At 51.2% G+C, this 21,820-nt stretch overlaps 1 protein-coding gene across 1 annotated transcript in view; it reads right to left on the reverse strand.

Moving 5' to 3' along the window:
* The window catches only part of LOC140735783 (uncharacterized), a 43,812-nt gene that overhangs the window by 16,310 nt on the left and 5,682 nt on the right, over positions 1-21,820 (reverse strand). Inside the window, exons 3-10 of the mRNA XM_073061260.1 lie at positions 17,664-17,741; positions 16,396-16,459; positions 14,965-15,068; positions 13,497-13,692; positions 11,729-11,944; positions 9,273-9,296; positions 5,870-5,970; positions 4,515-4,622 (exon numbers count right to left, since the gene is read on the reverse strand). Of these exons, the coding sequence (XP_072917361.1) occupies positions 4,515-4,622; positions 5,870-5,970; positions 9,273-9,296; positions 11,729-11,944; positions 13,497-13,692; positions 14,965-15,068; positions 16,396-16,459; positions 17,664-17,741 (891 nt within the window). The remainder of the gene's footprint in view (positions 1-4,514; positions 4,623-5,869; positions 5,971-9,272; positions 9,297-11,728; positions 11,945-13,496; positions 13,693-14,964; positions 15,069-16,395; positions 16,460-17,663; positions 17,742-21,820) is intronic.

Genomic DNA, 21,820 nt, shown 5'->3' on the forward strand with positions numbered 1-21,820 from the left:
CCTGATGGAACGGGGGAGCAGACTCAATGGGAGTGATGGAATGGGGGAGCAGACTCAATGGGAGTCTGATGGAACGGGGAGCAGACTCAATGGGAGTCTGATGGAACCGGGGAGCAGACTCAATGGGAGTCTGATGGAACCGGGGAGCAGACTCAATGGGAGTCTGATGGAAGTGGGAGCAGACTCAATGGGAGTCTGATGGAAGTGGGAGCAGACTCAATGGGAGTCTGATGGAAGGGGGAGCAGACTCAATGGGAGTCTGATGGAATGGGGGAGCAGACTCAATGGGAGTCTGATGGAACGGGGAGCAGACTCAATGGGAGTCTGATGGAAGTGGGAAGCAGACTCAATGGGAGTCTGATGGAAGTGGGAGCAGACTCAATGGGAGTCTGATGGAAGTGGGAGCAGACTCAATGGGAGTCTGATGGAAGTGGGAGCAGACTCAATGGGAGTCTGATGGAAGTGGGAGCAGACTCAATGGGAGTCTGATGGAAGTGGGAGCAGACTCAATGGGAGTCTGATGGAAGTGGGAGCAGACTCAATGGGAGTCTGATGGAAGTGGGAGCAGACTCAATGGGAGTCTGATGGAAGTGGGAGCAGACTCAATGGGAGTCTGATGGAACGGGGAGCAGACTCAATGGGAGTCTGATGGAAGTGGGAGCAGACTCAATGGGAGTCTGATGGAAGTGGGAGCAGACTCAATGGGAGTCTGATGGAACGGGGAGCAGACTCAATGGGAGTCTGATGGAAGTGGGAGCAGACTCAATGGGAGTCTGATGGAAGTGGGAGCAGACTCAATGGGAGTCTGATGGAACGGGGGAGCAGACTCAATGGGAGTCTGATGGAACGGGGGAGCAGACTCAATGGGAGTCTGATGGAAGTGGGAGCAGACTCAATGGGAGTCTGATGGAAGTGGGAGCAGACTCAATGGGAGTCTGATGGAACGGGGATCAGACTCAATGGGAGTCTGATGGAACCGGGGAGCAGACTCTATGGGAGTCTGATGGAACGGGGAAGCAGACTCAATGGGAGTCTGATGGAAGTGGGAGCAGACTCAATGGGAGTCTGATGGAAGTGGGAGCAGACTCAATGGGAGTCTGATGGAAGTGGGAGCAGACTCAATGGGAGTCTGATGGAAGTGGGAGCAGACTCAATGGGAGTCTGATGGAAGGGGGAGCAGACTCAATGGGAGTCTGATGGAATGGGGGAGCAGACTCAATGGGAGTCTGATGGAATGGGGGAGCAGACTCAATGAGAGTCTGATGGAACGGGGAGCAGACTCAATGGGAGTCTGATGGCATGGGGGAGCAGACTCAATGGGAGTCTGATGGAAGTGGGAGCAGACTCAATGGGAGTCTGATGGAACCGGGGAGCAGACTCAATGGGAGTCTGAAGGAACGGGGTGCAGACTCACTGGGAGTCTGATGGAAGTGGGGAGCAGACTCAATGGGAGTCTGATGGAAGTGGGGAGCAGACTCAATGGGAGTCTGATGGAAGTGGGGAGCAGACTCAATGGGAGTCTGATGGAAGTGGGGAGCAGACTCAATGGGAGTCTGATGGAACCGGGGAGCAGACTCAATGGGAGTCTGATGGAACCGGGGAGCAGACTCAATGGGAGTCTGATGGAACCGGGGAGCAGACTCAATGGGAGTCTGATGGAACCGGGGAGCAGACTCAATGGGAGTCTGATAGAACGGGGAAGCAGACTCAATGGGAGACTGATGGAAGTGGGAGCAGACTCAATGGGAGTCTGATGGAAGTGGGAGCAGACTCAATGGGAGTCTGATGGAAGTGGGAGCAGACTCAATGGGAGTCTGATGGAACGGGGGAGCAGACTCAATGGGAGTCTGATGGAACGGGAGAGCAGACTCAATGGGAGTCTGATGGAAGTGGGAGCAGACTCAATGGGAGTCTGATGGAACGGGGAGTAGACTCAATGGGAGTCTGATGGAACGGGGAGCAGACTCAATGGGAGTCTGATGGAACGGGGAGCAGACTCAATGGGAGTCTGATGGAACAGGCAGCAGACTCAATGGGAGTCTGATGGAAGTGGGAGCAGACTCAATGGGAGTCTGATGGAACGGGGAGCAGACTCAATGGGAGTCTGATGGAATGGGGGAGCAGACTCAATGGGAGTCTGATGGAAGTGGGAGCAGACTCAATGGGAGTCTGATGGAACCGGGGAGCAGACTCAATGGGAGTCTGATGGAACGGGGTGCAGACTCAATGGGAGTCTGATGGAATGGGGGAGCAGACTCAATGGGAGTCTGATGGAAGTGGGAGCAGACTCAATGGGAGTCTGATGGAACCGGGGAGCAGACTCAATGGGAGTCTGATGGAACGGGGTGCAGACTCAATGGGAGTCTGATGGAAGTGGGGAGCAGACTCAATGGGAGTCTGATGGAACCGGGGAGCAGACTCAATGGGAGTCTGATGGAACGGGGGAGCAGACTCAATGGGAGTCTGATGGAACGGGGGAGCAGACTCAATGGGAGTCTGATGGAACGGGGAAGCAGACTCTATGGGAGTCTGATGGAACGGGGAGCAGACTCAATGGGAGTCTGATGGAACGGGGAGCAGACTCAATGGGAGTCTGATGGAATGGGGAGCAGACTCAATGGGAGTCTGATGGAATGGGGGAGCAGACTCAATGGGAGTCTGATGGAATGGGGGAGCAGACTCAATGGGAGTCTGATGGAAGTGGGGAGCAGACTCAATGGGAGTCTGATGGAACCGGGGAGCAGACTCAATGGGAGCCTGATGGAACGGGGGAGCAGACTCAATGGGAGTGATGGAATGGGGGAGCAGACTCAATGGGAGTCTGATGGAACGGGGAGCAGACTCAATGGGAGTCTGATGGAACCGGGGAGCAGACTCAATGGGAGTCTGATGGAACCGGGGAGCAGACTCAATGGGAGTCTGATGGAAGTGGGAGCAGACTCAATGGGAGTCTGATGGAAGTGGGAGCAGACTCAATGGGAGTCTGATGGAAGGGGGAGCAGACTCAATGGGAGTCTGATGGAATGGGGGAGCAGACTCAATGGGAGTCTGATGGAACGGGGAGCAGACTCAATGGGAGTCTGATGGAAGTGGGAAGCAGACTCAATGGGAGTCTGATGGAAGTGGGAGCAGACTCAATGGGAGTCTGATGGAAGTGGGAGCAGACTCAATGGGAGTCTGATGGAAGTGGGAGCAGACTCAATGGGAGTCTGATGGAAGTGGGAGCAGACTCAATGGGAGTCTGATGGAAGTGGGAGCAGACTCAATGGGAGTCTGATGGAAGTGGGAGCAGACTCAATGGGAGTCTGATGGAAGTGGGAGCAGACTCAATGGGAGTCTGATGGAACGGGGAGCAGACTCAATGGGAGTCTGATGGAAGTGGGAGCAGACTCAATGGGAGTCTGATGGAAGTGGGAGCAGACTCAATGGGAGTCTGATGGAACGGGGAGCAGACTCAATGGGAGTCTGATGGAAGTGGGAGCAGACTCAATGGGAGTCTGATGGAACGGGGGAGCAGACTCAATGGGAGTCTGATGGAACGGGGGAGCAGACTCAATGGGAGTCTGATGGAAGTGGGAGCAGACTCAATGGGAGTCTGATGGAAGGGGGAGCAGACTCAATGGGAGTCTGATGGAATGGGGGAGCAGACTCAATGGGAGTCTGATGGAATGGGGGAGCAGACTCAATGAGAGTCTGATGGAACGGGGAGCAGACTCAATGGGAGTCTGATGGCATGGGGGAGCAGACTCAATGGGAGTCTGATGGAAGTGGGAGCAGACTCAATGGGAGTCTGATGGAACCGGGGAGCAGACTCAATGGGAGTCTGAAGGAACGGGGTGCAGACTCACTGGGAGTCTGATGGAAGTGGGGAGCAGACTCAATGGGAGTCTGATGGAAGTGGGGAGCAGACTCAATGGGAGTCTGATGGAAGTGGGGAGCAGACTCAATGGGAGTCTGATGGAAGTGGGGAGCAGACTCAATGGGAGTCTGATGGAACCGGGGAGCAGACTCAATGGGAGTCTGATGGAACCGGGGAGCAGACTCAATGGGAGTCTGATGGAACCGGGGAGCAGACTCAATGGGAGTCTGATGGAACGGGGGAGCAGACTCAATGGGAGTCTGATGGAAGTGGGAGCAGACTCAATGGGAGTCTGATGGAACTGGGGAGCAGACTCAATGGGAGTCTGATGGAACCGGGGAGCAGACTCAATGGGAGTCTGATGGAACGGGGAGCAGACTCAATGTGAGTCTGATGGAACGGGGGAGCAGACTCAATGGGAGTCTGATGGAAGTGGGAGCAGACTCAATGGGAGTCTGATGGAAGTGGGAGCAGACTCAATGGGAGTCTGATGGAACGGGGAGCAGACTCAATGGGAGTCTGATGGAACGGGGGAACAGACTCAATGAGCCGAATGGCCTAGATCAGCTACTATGTCTGTTGGGTTTGGGGTGACGAGACTGCTACTCCACAAGGCTTAATGATGAGAGTTATATCTGTTGCAGGTGAATGCTACCTCCAGCTTCGCCTGAATGTGATTGCTTTTGTTATCCACCGGCACTTCCAGAGAGCCGAAGCTGTGGGGTGTTCCTCCCGGTTTCTCCAGTGTGGGATCGATCCATAGCTGGGCAACGGAACAGAAAATATGGAGTTACGCAGCTTGGACCATTCACTCTGACCAACCACACTCCCAATTGGACAACCCCCTTTCCCACTCACTCCCACCGTCCACACTCCCAATGGGACCCACCCCTTCCCATTCACTCCCACCGTCCACACTCCCAATGGGACCCCACCCCATCCCATTCACTCCCACCATCCACATTCCCAATGGACCCCACCCCTTCCCATTCACTCCCACTGTCCACACTCCCAATGGGACCCCACCCCTTTCCATTCACTCCCACTGTCCACACTCCCAATGGACCCCACCCCTTCCCATTCACTCCCACCGTCCACACTCCCAATGGGACCCCAGCCCTTCCCATTCACTCCCACCGTCCACACTCCCAATGGGACCCCACCCCTTTCCATTCACTCCCACTGTCCACACTCCCAATGGGACCCCACCCCTTTCCATTCACTCCCACTGTCCACACTCCCAATGGACCCCACCCCTTCCCATTCACTCCCACTGTCCACACTCCCAATGGGACCCCACCCCTTTCCATTCACTCCCACTGTCCACACTCCCAATGGGACTCCACCCCTTCCCATTCACTCCCACCGTCCACACTCCCAATGGACCCCACCCCCATTCACTCCCACTGTCTACACTCCCAATGGGACCCCACCCCTTCCCATTCTCTCCCACCATCCACACTCCCAATGGACCCCACCCCCATTCACTCCCACCGTCCACACTCCCAATGGACCCCACCCCTTCCCATTTACTCCCACCGTCCACACTCCCAATGGGACCCCACCCCTTCCCATTCACTCCCACCGTCCACACTCCCAATGGGACCCCACCCCTTCCCATTCACTCCCACCGTCCACACTCCCAATGGGACCCCACCCCTTCCCATTCACTCCCACCGTCCACACTCCCAATGGGACCCCACCCCTTCCCATTCACTCCCACCGTCCACACTCCCAATGGGACCCCACCCCTTCTCATTCACTCCCACCGTCCACACTCCCAATGGACCCCACCCTTTCCCATTCACTCCCACCGTTCACACTCCCAATGGACCCCACCCCTTCCCATTCACTCCCACCGTCCACACTCCCAATGGGACCCCACCCCTTCCCATTCAATCCCACTGTCCACACTCCCAATGGGACCCCATCCTTTCCCATTCACTCCCACCGTCCACACTCCCAATGGGACCCCACCCCTGAACCAAACCAAACAGAAGACCCACTCACCGAACTCCCGGGGGGGACGTCAGTGGCACCATGCTGATTCTCGTCCGCCGCTCGCTTGTCCAGCAGCTCAGTGTCTGCCGCCAGCTGCTCGGGGTCTTGGTCTGCGTGGGCACAAGGTCAGAGTTCAGAATTAGGGAGGACACCGACAACAAGCAGGCCACTACACTGAGGAGGGTTGTTCTGCAGAAAGCTTCCCTCTCACGCACAGTATGCCCGCGGGGAGAGGGGGAGGAGGGCAGGACGATGAGTGGCAAGGGGGTGCGAGAGTCCCGGGGTTGCGTGTGGGGATTGGAGAATTAACCCTTTAGATCCTGGTGTTTACCCCACCGCAAGCAGCTGGGGATGCAAGCAGTCACCAAGCAGTGTGGGGGGGTGGGGGGGGGGGGGCAGGCTTGCAGCAGACACACAAACCACTCCCCCCTCCTCAGAACACAGCTCCGCTCCCGTCTCACCTCACGTCCCAGGAGTCCACTGCTCTCCTCACTGACTACCAGCTAACCTCATTCTCCCCACCATCCTGTCCTCTTCCTTTGGGAAAGTCCGGTCAAGTCCTATCCCAAGCTGGGTAAGGTCCCAAATCCCGGCAGGAATTGAACCCTTTCCTCCCCTTCCCATTCACTCCCACTGTCCACACTGCCCTCTTCCGGGGAAACCTCTCCCCGATCCATTCCCCTCAGCGTGAATTAACACCCCAACCCACCCGATCACTGTTAAATTCTCTTGCGTAAACAGCTCTACTCAATTTTCTCTTGACTAGCTTTGGTCCAGCAGACTAGCATCCAATCATGGTGGCGGGGGGAGAGGACCTTCAGCAACCACGCATTTACTCTCATTTTATTCCCCAGCAACACCCTTCAGATTCTACCCCCCACTTGCATCGGCAAGTTAACCCCCCGACCCCGAGTGGGAGGGAGCAGCAGCGCGTGGGGGGTACCGAGGTGATCACAGAGAGCAGTGTGCAGACTCCACGCGCTCGCAAACACACACACACACAGTCACACATTGCCAGACGTGGGGGCTGAACCCAGACCCTAGGGCTACAAGACAGCACTCCTACCCAGTGCACCACAAGGCTGATTGTCTGAATTTCCCCGGCCCATTCGGGATCAACACACCAGAGGCGTGACAACTGTGGCATCTCTCTATCGCACCCGGAAGTGCGCATCGAACAGGGCTGGCCTCGTAGTGTGGTGAGGATTCGAGGGAGGAGCCAGATAGCTCAGCTGGGTGGGAGGTCCTGCGACAACCTTGCCTTCAGGACTAGGAAGACCAAGGAGACGACTGTGGACTCGATGAAGGGGACGTCTGGAGGACGGACATCGAGGGGTCAGCAGCGAGAAAGGGCAAAAGCAACTTCAGGCTCTTGGGTGTCAATATCTCGGAGGATCTGTCCGGGGCCGGCATACTCAGGAAGGCCGTCTCTCCTCTGCAGGAAATTTAAGGAGCTTAGGCATCGAAGACGCGGACAAACCTCTCCTCTCAGTGAGAGTACCCCCACTGGCTGCATCACAGCCTGGTTATGTCAGTGTACAGAAATAGAGAGAGTACAAAGGGGATTTACTAGAATGTTACTTGGGTTTCAGAACCTAAGTTACAGAGAAAGGTTGAACAAGTTAGGTCTTTATTCTTTGGAGCGTAGAAGGTTGAGGGGGGACTTGATAGAGGTATTTACAATTATGAGGGGGATAGATAGAGTTGACGTGGATAGGCTTTTTCCATTGAGAGTAGGGGAGATTCAAACAAGAGGACATGAGTTGAGAGTTAAGGGGCAAAAGTTTAGGGGTAACACGAGGGGGAACTTCTTTACTCAGAGAGTGGTAGCTGTGTGGAACGAGCTTCCAGTAGAAATGGTAGAGGCAGGTTCGATTTTGTCATTTAAAAAAAAATTGGATAGGAATATGGACAGGAAAGGAATGGAGGGTTATGGGCTGAGTGCAGGTAGGTGGGACTAGGTGAGAGTAAGCGTTCGGCACGGACTCGAAGGGCCGAGACGGCCTGTTACCGTGCTGTAATTGTTATACGGAACACTCAGAGACCGGTGAGGCTCGGCCAGTTCCGTCACGGGTAGAGCTCTCCCCACCGTCAGTGGACATCTACAAGAGGCGATATCTCAGGATAGTGGCATTCCTTCCTCAGGGACTCCCCCAAGCCATGCTCTCTTCTTGATGCTGCCCACAAGCAGCAGGTGCAGCAAGAGGAAGAACCTGACCTCAACAGCTTCTTCCTCACCGCCATCAGGTTCCTGATCTGCAAACATCTCCCTCTCCCTCGTGTTTTGCCAATTATCACAGGAGCAGAATCAGGACATTTGGCCCATTTCATCCCTCTCAACCCCATTCTCCTGCTTTGATGCCCTGACTAATCAAGAACCTAACAACCTCCAGTTTAAATATACCCAATGACTGGGCCTCCACAGAATCTGTGGCAGTGAATTCCACAGATTCACCACCCTGTCTTAATTTAAGTTTCTAATGTACTGTGCTAAAAAAAAAGCAGCTAATTCTGACAGCACTGAATGTCGGCCCAGATTTTAAACCCGAACCTGAATCACAACCAGAATCAGGTTTAATTATCACTGGCATGGGAACACGTTGTGAAATGTGTTGGTTTGCATTGCAATACACTATAGATTACAATAAGCACATTACAAATAAATCCACTAAGCAGTGCGGAGAGAGAGGGAAAAGAATAATGAGGTAGTGTTCACAGATTCATTGTTTATTCAGAAATCCAATGGCAAAAGGGAAGAGGCTGTTCCTAAAACTTTGAGAGTGTGTCTTCAGACTCCCGTACCACCTCCTTGATGGTCGCAGTGAGAAGGGGTCATGTCCTGGGTGACGGGGGTCCTTAATGACGGATGCCACCTTTCTGAGGCATCACCTTTTGAAGGTGTTCTCGATGCTGGGGAGGTTCGTGCCCGTGCTGGAGCTGGCTGAGTTTACAACTTTCTGCAGCTTTTTCTGATCCTGTGCAGTGGCCGTTCCACACCAGACAGTGATGCAAACAGTCTGAACTCTCTCCACAGTATATCTCTAGAAATTTGCCGGTGACTTTGGTAACATACCAAGTCTGCTCAAACTCCCAATGAAATATAGCCGCTGTCGTGCCTTCTTTGTGATTGCAACGATAAGGGTCGATTCTTAGAGACGTTGACACCAGGAACTTGAAACTGCTCACGCTTTCCACTGCTGATCCTGATGCGGACCGGTGTCCCCCCCCTCGACTTCCCCCTCCTGAAGACCACAGCCTGAATGCTGTAGCTCTACTCAAGAGATAGCGAGCTTAGACAAGAGCGAGGAAGGCGGGCGGCCCAGAGTTTGCTGAAGCGGGGAGGCGGGGTCAGTGGCACATCCGGTGAAGTAGCGGCACGCACACACACCCACTAGCCGGTCCCGTTACTCACCAGGTCTGCGGTGGGTAGCAGGACCTGAAAGTCAAGTACAATTGCCAGTCACACATCGAACAGGAAGCTGTCTTCCCAGGAACATACCCCCAACCCCCAACCCCTCCCTGTCTCCCTCCCACGGACTCTGCCTTGAGACAGCAGCCAAAGATCCCTCCCACCCTGGGCATTCTCCCTTCCCCACGCTCCCATTGGGCAGAAGATATAAAAGTCTGAAAGCTCGTACCACCAGGCTCAAGGACAGCTTCTGCTCCGCTGTGATCAGACTCTTGAATGGACCTCTCATACAATAAAAAATAAACCCCTGATCTCCGAATCTACCTCGTTGTGGCCCTTGCACGTTATTCTCTGACTGCACCGTCCTTTCTCTCTATTCTGTATTGCTTTCCTTTTACTCACATCCATCTTGACAGCAAACAAACAAAAGCTTTTCACTGTATCTTGGTACATGTGACAATAATAAACCAATTGAACCCTCCTTCTCTGTCTGAAACTTTGCCCGTCTCCGTCCTAGACACCCCTGCTCATTACCCACCCTGTCGAGGTCTATCGCAATCATTCAGGTTTCAGTAAGGTCCCCGATCCGTCCTCTTGGATTGGTTTTAATATACTCTAGGTCACGAATGTGATCAGCCAATCAAGCTGCCCAACAGAGAGAGGTCTTCTGAATGGCATTTCCCAGGGTCAAGGTTCAAAGTTCATTGGGAGCAGCCATTGCCAAGCTAGGTTCAAGGACAAAAGACTAACTGGGAGCAGCTAAGATCGAGGCTCATTCAAAATGGGTGACCAGGGTCAAGGGTCAAAACTCTACAAAATCGGATGACATCCAACCAGGTCAAAGCCTATGGAAAATGGATGATTCTTCACCAGAGTCCAGGATCAATGATCAATGAAAGTGAGTCGAAGGTGAAAGCTTATTGGGCATGGCCAATGTCAAAGTTCAACGATGAAATCTCATTTGGAAGCCATGAGTCAAAGGTCACTGACAATAGGTGACTCCTAATGAGGGTCAAGGGTTAGAGCTCTGGAAGTAGATGATTTGATTAAGTTTCAAGTTAAGTTTATTCCCTGAATTTTAAGTTTAGTTCAGTGAATATTACCTTCCTCCTCCAACAAAAGTTGTGGAAAGTCACTGAGGATAGCTATTTTACTCAAAATATTTAATGGAAGACAGGACTTTCACGGTGATTGGTAGAACCCGGGGGGAGAGCTATGCTGTTGGGAGATTAGGGACCGTGTTGAGAGTAACAGGGAACCGGCACAGGAGAGAAGATGAGGCCGAGGACAGATTGGTCACGACCATATCGACCAGCAGGCAGGCTCCAGGGGCCAAGTGGCCTTCACCCATTCCAATATTTATTTTACTTTCCAGATGTGCTGACCCTTGACCCCAAGTCTGATCTGTAATGAACTTTGATCCTCATACCCAGCAACTACCTTTGAACCTTCATGTGAAGATCTGACCAATATCGATAAGCTTGGCAGAGTGTGGGATCAATTATAACGATGCTGTTGGGACTTGAGGACATGATTTAATGGGAAAGGTAGAATAGGTTAGGACTTTATTCCATAGAAAGTAGCAGATTAAGGGGAGATTTGATTGAGGTGTACAAACTTGAGGGGTATAAATGAGGTGAATGCTTGCAGGCTTCTCCCCACCCAGGCTGGGTGAGACTAGAACTAGAGGTCAAAGTTGAGGCTAAAAGGTGAAACATTTCAGTGGAAGCTTCTTCAGTCAGAGGGAGGTGTCAGTGTGGAACGAGCTGCCAAAGGAGTGGTGGATGTGGGTTTGATTGCAACAGTGAAGAGAAGTTTGCATGAGTACATGGTTGGGAGGGTTATGAAGGGCTGTGGTCCGGGTATGAGGCAGAGTCCAGCAGGGACTAGATGGGCTGAAGGGGACATTTCCCTGCTGTAGTGTGCATAGTAGCATATCGGTTAGTGTAACACTTCACAGCGATTAGATGATCAGAGTTCGATTCCCACCGCCGTCTGTAAGGAGTCTGTATGTTCTCCCTCTGACCGCTGGGATTCCCCCGGCTGCTGCAGTTTCCTCCCACATTCCAAAGAATGGGTGAAGGTCAGTGAGTTGTGGGCGTGCTAAGTTGGTACCAGAAGCCTGGCGTCGCTCGTGGGCTGCCCGCAGCACATCCTCGGACTGTTCATCATTGACACAAACATTTCACTGTGTGTTTCAATGTTTTGACGTACGGGACAAATAAAGCTAATCTTTAAACCTCCACACCTGAGCCACAAGAATGACCTTTGACCCCTGAACCCTGACACAGGCTGCTCCCAATCAATTTTTGCCGCGGGTGTCGGGGACCGTTTCCTGGCGCTGGAGGTGAGGGGATACAATAATCTTCTGACCTTGGCCCTGTTCTGATGAACCCTCCCCCCCCCCAACGTGAGGAAGTGCGACCTCTGATCCTTCACCCCGGTGGTCAGTTACTCACCGAAGATCCCGAAGCCCACACCCACCAGCAGCAGGGCCACCAGCAGGCACTTGTTCAGGGTGACCCCACCCCAGTCCCCCTCCTCGGCCGGGACAGCCAGTGCCGGACGTGGGCTGGGCTTTCCGGAGCTGGTCCACTGTCTCCTACGGACGCTCCCTGCCCCCTCCTGGGATCCCAGATCCTGGATGTCCTGCACGTCTCTCACTGATGGCGTCACTGCACAGAGACGGGGGGGTGGGGGGGGGTTTGTTCGATTAGGAGGATATCAGAAGCAATGAGCACAGCAATATCCCACAGGCATTACGGGGTTGAAGTTTAGAATCTTCAGTGAGCTTGGCTTTCCTCTCGTGGCGCTCCCTCCTCTCGCCCCTCCCACAGCTCAGCACTTCCTTGTCACCACCCCTCCCTCGGTCTTACACCAGGTGAACCAGCCTGGATCCTGTTCCCAGCCCCCGGAGGGTTGTAAATCAGGACCATGGACTGGGAGAGTGATCCTATTAACACATTTGTTTTAAGGGTCCTGAGATGGGCAACAAGGTGGGGTGGGGTAGAACAAATTAAATTCAAACCATTGCTTTTTTAAAAAAAACAATCAAAGGAAACAGTGGTTGGGGGGGGGGTGGAGAAAGGGTGCTTGTTTGCATTGTTTATACAGATCACTTTTACACAGTGGACTGAGGCTACACCAAAATTAATTAGATCTTAACTTTTAATCGGATCATAACTAACACAAATAAATCTCCCTTAATGCATCTAAAATGAACTGCACCCATCCCAACCCATTTCCCACAGCTTTTACATATTAACTGCACAGTAATACAGATCACATCACTGCCAAAGGTTCCTCCAGACTGAGCTCCATCACTGTCTGGATGAATCCTAGCTCGCTTTGGCAACTGCTCTGCCCGTGAACTGCAGAACTACAGCTCCGTACATTATGTAAACCAGCCTCCCCTCCATGGATTCAGTCTGCACTTCACACTGCCTCAGTAAAGAAGCCAGCACAATCAAAGACCCTCCCAACAGGTTCAGGGGCAGCTCCCACCACCCCCAACCCTCTTCCCCCCCCCGTTACCAGACTCCCGATTGGATCTCTTGTACAATGAAATGGACTTTTGGCCTCACCATCTATCTCGTTAAGATCATGCACCTTGTCTGCCTGCACTGCACTTTCTCTGCAGCTGTTACACTTCATTCTGTGATGTTTTACCTTGTTCTGCCTCAGTGCTCTGTGTAACCATCTGCTCTGTATGAACAATGTGCAAGACAAGCTTTTCACAGTGTCTCAGCATTGGAATTGGTTTGTTATTGTCACGTGGACCGAGAGGCAAGAACAGTGTGAACATTAGAGTGATGTATCAACATTAGTTTAGTCCAAGACAAACTGTCTCTTGGAACTTGTGACATTAATAAACCAATTTTCTTTTATAAAACACGTGCTGCCTGCCTCTCACCCAAAAACTACGCCCTCTTTTTGACAGCCCCCGCATCAGGGGACAAAAGATCTACCCTCTGATAATTCTGCCCACCTCTATCAGGTCTCCTCTCAGCCTCCTCTGCTCGAGGGAGAACAGAGCCAGACTCTCCCATCTCTCCCCGTAACTGAAACACACTGTCCCAGGCAACGCTCTGTGGCGTCACCGCTGCACCCGGTCTCAGTGTGGCCACCTCCTTCCCACAGCACGGTGACCAGAAGAGTTCGCAGTGCCGCAGGCTGGAGAGTCACAGAGGGGCAATGGGGTCTGATTTTGGGCGAGCGGGCTCTCACCTGGTGGAACACTTGTTACAGTCTGGCCTGGAGACTCAGTGCTGGCTCCCTCTGTCCCTCCCAGCACGCTGCGATCGCCACTGGCTGCTGTAACGGAGCGAGAGTCAGCGTCTGCACGGGGTGCCGCCTCGCCCTCCACCGCTGCCCCATCTCTTGTTAAGACGTCTTGCGTGACATCCTCGGAGTCTCCAGGCGTCTGAGAGGGCAGAAAGACAGGTTTATGGCTGGAGAAGCGTTGGGGAAAAGTGATGCTTGGTTACTGGGTGGGGAATGAGATTCCAGTAACCCTAGAAAAGTGGCGGCAAACTTTTTTGAGAGTGCCTGCCCAAATTGCGGTAACTTTCTAAATTATTCTTTCACCTGCCATGGTAATTTTGAGCAGAGATTACTAATGAGTAATGAGTTAGTAACAATAAGTGTGAAAAACACTCCAGGTTCAGACACAGAGTGAAACTCCCTCCACACTGTCCCATCACACACTCCCGGGGTCAGACATAGAGTGAAGCTCCCTCCACACCGTCCCATCACACACTCCCGGGGTCAGACACAGAGTGAATCTCCCTCTACACTGTCCCATCACAAACTCCCGGGGTCAGACACAGAGTGAAACTCCCTCCACACCGTCCCATCACACAGTCCCGGGGTCAGACACAGAGTGAATCTCCCTCTACACCGTCCCATCACACACTCCCGGGGTCAGACACAGAATGAAGCTCCCTCCACACCGTCCCATCACACACTCCCGGGGTCAGACACAGAGTGAAACTCCCTCCACACTGTCCCATCACAAACTCCCGGGGTCAGACACAGAGTGAAACTCCCTCCACACCCTCCACACCGTCCCATCACACAGTCCCGGGGTCAGACACAGAGTGAAACTCCCTCCACACCGTCCCATCACACACTCCCGGGGTCAGACACAGAGTGAAACTCCCTCCACACCATCCCATCACTCACTCCCGGGGTCAGACACAGAGTGAAACTCCCTCCACACCGTCCCATCACACACTCCCGGGGTCAGACACAGAGTGAAACTCCCTCCACACCTTCCCATCACCCACTCCCGGGGTCAGACACAGAGTGAAACTCCCTCCACACCATCCCATCACACACTCCCGGGGTCAGACACAGAGTGAAACTCCCTCCACACTGTCCCATCACACACTCCCGGGGTCAGACACAGAGTGAAACTCCCTCCACACCATCCCATCACACACTCCCGGGGTCAGACACAGAGTGAAACTCCCTCTAACCTGTCCCAGGACATGAGAGTGTTTGCAGTAGAATTCACCTGACCCTTAATATTACACCGCAGGACCTGTGACACTCTGGAACTACAAATGGGATTTGGTTTTCCGGACATTCCTGTTGGGATGACAGAGTGTTGGAAGTTCCCTGGGTTGAGATGAAATTCCTGGGAGACAGATTCCCGGCCGAGCGTCTGGGTGTGGTTCTCAGAACCACCTACCTGGGGTGGGAGGAACATGGTCAGTGTGGCTGGCATCTGATCGTTCCGATCCAAGTCCGAGGGGATTCCCTCCGCATCGGCGTTCTCAAGAATATTCTCATTCACTGTTCCAAGAGAGAAAAAATTACAGTCAGCCGTCCTTATGCGCAAATTCCGCATGTGCGAATTCAACCAACCGCGAATCGCGAAAACCCGGAAGTGCTCTTCCAGCACTTGTTGTTTGAGCATGTACAGACTTTTTTTCTTGTCATTATTCCCTAAACAATGCAGTATAACACCTATTTTACATAGCATTGACATTGTATTAGGTAATATAAGTAATCTAATCTGGAGATGATTTAAAGTATACGGGAGGATGTGCGTGGGTTATCATGGATCGGGATCGATAAAAATCTGAAGTTCTCTTACTAAGTAAGTTGGAACAGGTACATCCGGTATTATTTAGCGTCAGTTAGTCAAACGTTTTTCTTAGTATATAGATTATATTTTACCTTTCTATGATTATAAAACACTTAAGAACACGTTTCAGCGCCGGGCTCGGGAACGGAAGTTTCTGAGTTCGATCCAGTGACAGACCGCTCCTGAGTGCACTCTCCTTCCGTGGCGGGTTAATGCGGAGGATCAAAAACTCAAAACCCCCAAAACAAAATAATTAAACCACTGCATTGCTTAGTAATAATTGTAGCTTTCATCGGGGCAGGGCCTTTCTCACTTTACCCATTAAAATTGTTCCGATTGTTGACCGACTGTAGCCTAACGCTTTTCCAGTGACCAATGGCGTTTCACCTCTTTCCAATCACTTTATTACTTCCACTTTATTTGCAATCATTATCGTGATTATTTTTGTGAACAGAAACACTGCAGATTCAGAGCTCCACTGCTGGGTCCTAATGTCCACCGCACTGAGACAGGTTAAGCAAGGTCTGGGGTTCCGCTGGGTCCTAGGTTCCGCTGGGTCCTAAGATCCACCGCATTGAGACAGGTTGAATAAGGGACTTGAGGATCCGCGAGGGGTCCCGGAACCAATCCCTCGCGGATCAGGAGGGCCGACTGTAATCCCAGCCTTCCTGAGACCGCAGCCTCTTCCCACCACCACCGCCATGCCCGTGCAAAAGAGCCAGTGAAATACGGAGAGAGGGCAGGAATGAGGAGAAGGGGTGTGGAGACTCGCCCCAGGGGGCAACATTTACTCCCCTGCCCTGGATGGGGGAGCAGAACCGGTTCTCCACAGGATCTTTCTCTGCCTAGACATACAGACTATGGGGAACAGTGGGTGGGAAGGTAATCAGTGTGGGACCTGCCTCTCCAAATGTGCAGCCTTTCCTAGTCAGATAGTGGAGCGATGTGGGAGGGGTGAAGGGTGATGTGAGAGGGGGATGGAGGTGGGCGGGATGAGGAGGTGGGGGAGAGGGGAGTTGTTTGACTTCCTACCCGAGGGTTGGGAGACGTCCAGCCACTCGTCTGCCCCGGCTCCTAGTGTCTCCACCGATATCTCCTGGAGAGAGAATAAAGGAACTTGGTTATGGGAGAGAGGCTTTCCCAACTTCCTCACCAGCCCCCTTCCCCATTCCCTCATCACAACTGGGGGGGGGGGGGGGTCGGAGTTCGAAGTTCAATTCCGGCATCTTTGTCAGCAGTTTGCACGTCCTTCATGTGAACCCGTGTGTTTCCTCCGGGTGCTCTGCTTTCCTCCCACAGTCCAAAGACGTACCAGTTGGTTGGTTAATCGGTCAATTGTCCTGTGATTAGGCTCGGGTTAAATAGGTGGGTTATGGCACTTTGGGCTAGAAGGGTCTGATCTGCAATGTATTTCTAAATAAATAAACAAACCATCCAACAAGTTCCTTCCTCTCCCTGTGCCCCCTCCCCCCACTTTGCTGGGAGGGGCTGTTCCCAAAAGTAGAACCAGGAGGAGCTGAAACAGCTGACAAGCATCCCCTAGCCCTACCTCGACAACAAAACAACATGGACCAGGGACTCCTGCGTGTCTGCACTAAGATCTTGCTTCTGCACAGTCCGTTTTTGCTGGTTGATACTTTATACCCTATTTATGTTGTGTGTGTGGCCTGTATCCAAATATCTGTGACACTGCAAGATTTTCATTGTTACCTGTATCTCACCTGGTTTCTTGAGCTTGTTACGGCAGGGGTTAATGGGGAGAACCTCCCACTACCTATTAAATATTGTGCCACTCAAATAGCCTCTGGCAGCCAAGTCCAGCTCCTGACCTTCACATGTGGCTTGGCTACTAAGCCTGGGGGAATCGTTTCTATTGACAGGAGAAGGGGAAAAGGCGGGTTACTGACGCCTTAAAACCAGTCACTTCAGGCAGATGGGGCTCATCAGCTGTGGCTGGCAGCTCATCTGGAAGGAGAACTTTGATCTGAAACTTCCGCGGCCCTGTGGCTATACCCACTCATGGGGCAGGCTTTGGAATTAAACTCCAGAGCAAACTGCAGAGCTGGAGGCCTTAAAGCAGTCCTACGTTGAGTTCAAAGCTGACTGGCATCTCCTGCGATGATGCTGGTCCCAAACTATCAGTCTCTGCCATTACTTTAGATTCACCAGCTGCCTGGAGAGGGGCAGCCTGCTACCTAGGCTCTCCATATCGTACTGCCCTGCTGGGGCATAACAACCGTCGTCGACTCTGACCGATCAGGTACCACACCACACTCCTGCAGAAACTGTACTTGATTTACCTCTGCCACAGCGGGTGGCATCTGGCTGATCGTCTCGTCTTCCTCGAAAACATCTGCCATCGTGTCGATGATCCGTGCCTGGGAATGGAAGAGGACCATCAGACCCATGGACCTGCGCACCCAAGCTCCCCGATCCCTCCCGCTCCCCACAATCGCAGAGCTTACCTCATTTTTCCTTCCCGTCGAATCCGCTCCCGATGCGCTTTCCACTTGTTCACCCTTTCCCGGCAAAGGTGGACAATCCCAGAGTGGATCACTGATGCGGAGGGGTGATGTGATCAGGATTATAGTGGTCACTGGGGAGGAGGGTCAGCACGGGCTCAGTGGGCCAAAGGGACTGATGCACGTCTCTGGCGTAATGTTGAAGTGGGGACGGTGGGGGAAAAGGAACAGGATCTGAACTTTCCTGAAGAGTCCGATTGGTCGACCAACACCACAAGACCTGCCAAGACATTTTCCGGGGTGTCGTATCTTTTTCCACAGGGGCCAGCTCCACATACAGCAACATCCCCCTCACAACATGACAACAGAGAATTTAAAACCCACAATGGAAATTTAAGATAACAGAGACATCCAACATCGAAGATCTCCATCATCCAGAACGTACCATCTTCTCATAGCTAGGCAGGAGGCCCAGAAACCTGAAGCTCCACACCTCCAGGTCTCGAACCCTAATCACACCTCAGTAACTTTGCACTACGTATTTGTTCAAATTATACTTTTTCTTGTATAAAGTGGATGATTGATGGTTTCCTGTGAATACTGCATTTATAACCATGTAACAATTACAGCACGGAAACAAGCCATCTCGGCCCTTCTAGTCCATGCCGAACGCTTACTCTCACCTAGTCCCACTGACCCACACTCAGCCCATAACCCTCCATTCCTTTCCTGTCCATATACCTATCCAATTTTTTTTTTTAAATGACAGAATCGAACCTGCCTCTACCACTTCTACTGGAAGCTCGTTCCACACAGCTACCACTCTCTGAGTAAAGAAGTTCCCATCGTGTTACCCCTAAACTTTTGCCCCTTAACTCTCAACTCATGTCCTCTTGTTTGAACCTCCCCTACTCTCAATGGAAAAAGCCTATCCATGTCAACTCTATCTATCCCCCTCATAATTTTAAATACCTCTATCAAGTACTCCCTCAACCTTCCAAGCTCCAAAGAATAAAGACCTAACTTGTACAACCTTTCTCTATAACTTAGGTGCTGGAACCCAGGTAACATTCTAGTAAATCTCCTCTGTACTCTCTCTATTTTGTTGACATCTTTCCTATGATTTGGTGACCAGAACTGTACACAATACTCCAAAATCGGCCTTACCAATGCCTTGTACAATTTTAACATTACATCCCAACTCCTATACTCAATGCTCTGATTTATAAAGGCCAGCATACCAAAAGCTTTCTTCACCACCCTATCCATATGAGATTCCACCTTCAGGGAATTATGCATCATTATTCCTAGTTCAAAGGCAATATGAGTGAATCTGCAGATGCTGGAAATAAATAAAAACACAAAATGCTGGCAGGACTCAGCAGGCCAGACAGCATCTATGGGAGGAGGTAGTGACGACGTTTCGGGCCGAAACCCTTCATCAGGAGTGAAGTAACATGGGATGGTCGAGGGGGGATAAGAAGTGGGGGGAGGGATGAAGTAGAGAGCTAGGAAGTGATAGGCTGGAGGGAAATGGGCTAGGGGGAAGGTGGAGAATTATGGGAAATAAAAGAGAAAGAAAGGTAGGGCTGGGGGGAGATAATAGTGAGGGGGGGGGAAAAGAGAAAGAGAAGCAGACTAAAATAATAGATAGGGATGGGGGTAAGGGGGGGGGGGCAGGGGCTCAGTCCTCCAGCAGTGGCGGGATCTCCCTGTGGCCACACACTTCAATTCCACAGACCACTCCCACTCCGACATGTCTGTCCTCTAACGTCAAGATGAAGCCACACGCAGGTCGATAGAGCAATACCTTATCTCCCGCCTAGGTAGCCTCCTACCTGCCGGCATGAACATCCAACTCACAGACCTCCGTTGATACCCCTGCCCCCCTTTACCCCCATCCCTATCTATTATTTTAGTCTGGTTCTCTTTCTCTCTCTTTTTTCCCCCCTCACTATAATCTCCCCCCAGCCCTACCTTTCTTTCTTTTTTATTTCCCAGAATTCTCCACCTTCCCCCTAGCCCATTTCCCTCCAGCCTATCACTTCCCAGCTCTCTACTTCATCCCTCCCCCCACTTCTTATCCCCCCTCGACCATCCCATGTTACTTCACTCCTGATGAAGGGTTTTGGCCCGAAACGTCACCACTACCTCCTCCCATAGATGCTGTTTGGCCTGCTGAATTCTGCCAGCATTTTGTGTTTTTATTATTCCTAGTTCACTCTGTTCTACTGCATTCCTCAATGCCCTACCATTTATCTTGTATGTCCTATTTTGATTAGTCCTACCAAAATGTAGCACCTCACACTTATCAGCATTAAACTCCATCTGCTATCTTTCAGCCCACTCTTCTAACTGGCCCAAATCTCTCTGCAAGCTTTGAAAACCTACTTCATTATCCACAACGCCACCTATCCTAGTATTATCTGCATACTTACTAATCCAATTTACCACCCCATCATCCATATCATTAATGTATATGACAAACACCATTGGACCCAGTACAGATCCCTGAGGCACACCACTAGTCACTGGCCTCCAACCTGACAAACAGTTATCCACCACTACTCTCTGGCATCTCCCATCCAGCCACTGTTGAATCCATTTTACTACTTCAATATTAATACCTAACGATTGAACCTTCCTAACTAACCTTCCGTGCGGAACCTTGTCAAAGGCCTTTCTGAAGTCCATAAAGACATCATCCACTGCTTTACCCTCATCAACTTTACTCGTAACCTCTTCAAAAAATTCAATAAGATTTGTCAAACATGATCTTCCATGCACAAATCAATGTTGATTGTTCCTAATCAGACCCTGTCTATCCAGATAATTATATATACCATCTCTAAGAATACTTTCCATTAATTTACCCACCACTGACGTCAAACTTACAGGCCGATAATTGCTAGGTTTACTATTAGAACCCTTTTTAAGCAATGGAACCACATGAGCAATACGCCAATCCTCCGGCACCATCCCTGTTTCTAATGACATTTGAAATATTTCTGACAGAGCCCCTGCTATTTCTACACTAACTTCCCTCAAGGTCCTAGGGAATATCCTGTCAGGACCTGGAGACTTATCCAATTTATATTCTTTAAAAGCTCCAGCACTTCCTCTTCCTAAATCATCATAGTTTCCATAACTACCCTACTTGTTTCCCTTACCTTACACAATTCAATATCCTTCTCCTTGGTGAATACTGAAGAAAAGAAATTGTTCAAAATCTCCCCCATCTCTTTCAGCTCCACACATAGCTGCCCACTCTGGTTCCCTAAGGGAGCAATTTTATCCCTCACTATCCTTTTGCTATTAATATAACTGTAAAAACCCTTTGGATTTACTTTCACCTTACTTGCCAAAGCAACCTCGTATCTTATTTTAGCTTTTGTAATTTCTTTAAGATTCTTCTTACATTCTTTATATTCCTTGAGCACCTCATTTACTCCATGCTGCCTATATTTATTGTAGATCTCTCTCCTTTTCCAAACCAGGTTTCCAATATCCCTTGAAAACCATGGCTCTCTCAAACTTTTAACTTTTCCTTTCAACCTAACAGGAACACAAAGATTCTGTACCCTCAAAATTTCAACTTCAAATGACCTCCATTTCTCTATTACATCCTTCCCATAAAACAAATTGTCCCAATCCACTCCTTCTAAATCCTTTCGCATCTCCTGAAAGTTAGCCTTTCTCCAGTCAAAAATCTAAACCCTGAGTCCAGACCTATCCTTCTCCATAATTATATTGAAACTAATGGCATTGTGATCACTGGACCCGAAGTGCTCCCCAACACATACCTCCGTCATCTGACCTATCTCATTCCCTAACAGGAGATCCAACACTGCCCCTTCTCTAGTTGGTACCTCTATGTATTGCTGCAAAACAAATCCTGCACACATCTTACAAACTCCAAATCATCCATCCCTTTTACAGTATGGGCTTTCCAGTCTATGTGTGGAAAATTAAAATCTCCCACAATCACAACCTTG

This window comes from Hemitrygon akajei, chromosome 11 (genome assembly GCF_048418815.1).
Source record: "Hemitrygon akajei chromosome 11, sHemAka1.3, whole genome shotgun sequence".
Classification (NCBI taxonomy): Eukaryota; Metazoa; Chordata; class Chondrichthyes; order Myliobatiformes; family Dasyatidae; genus Hemitrygon; species Hemitrygon akajei.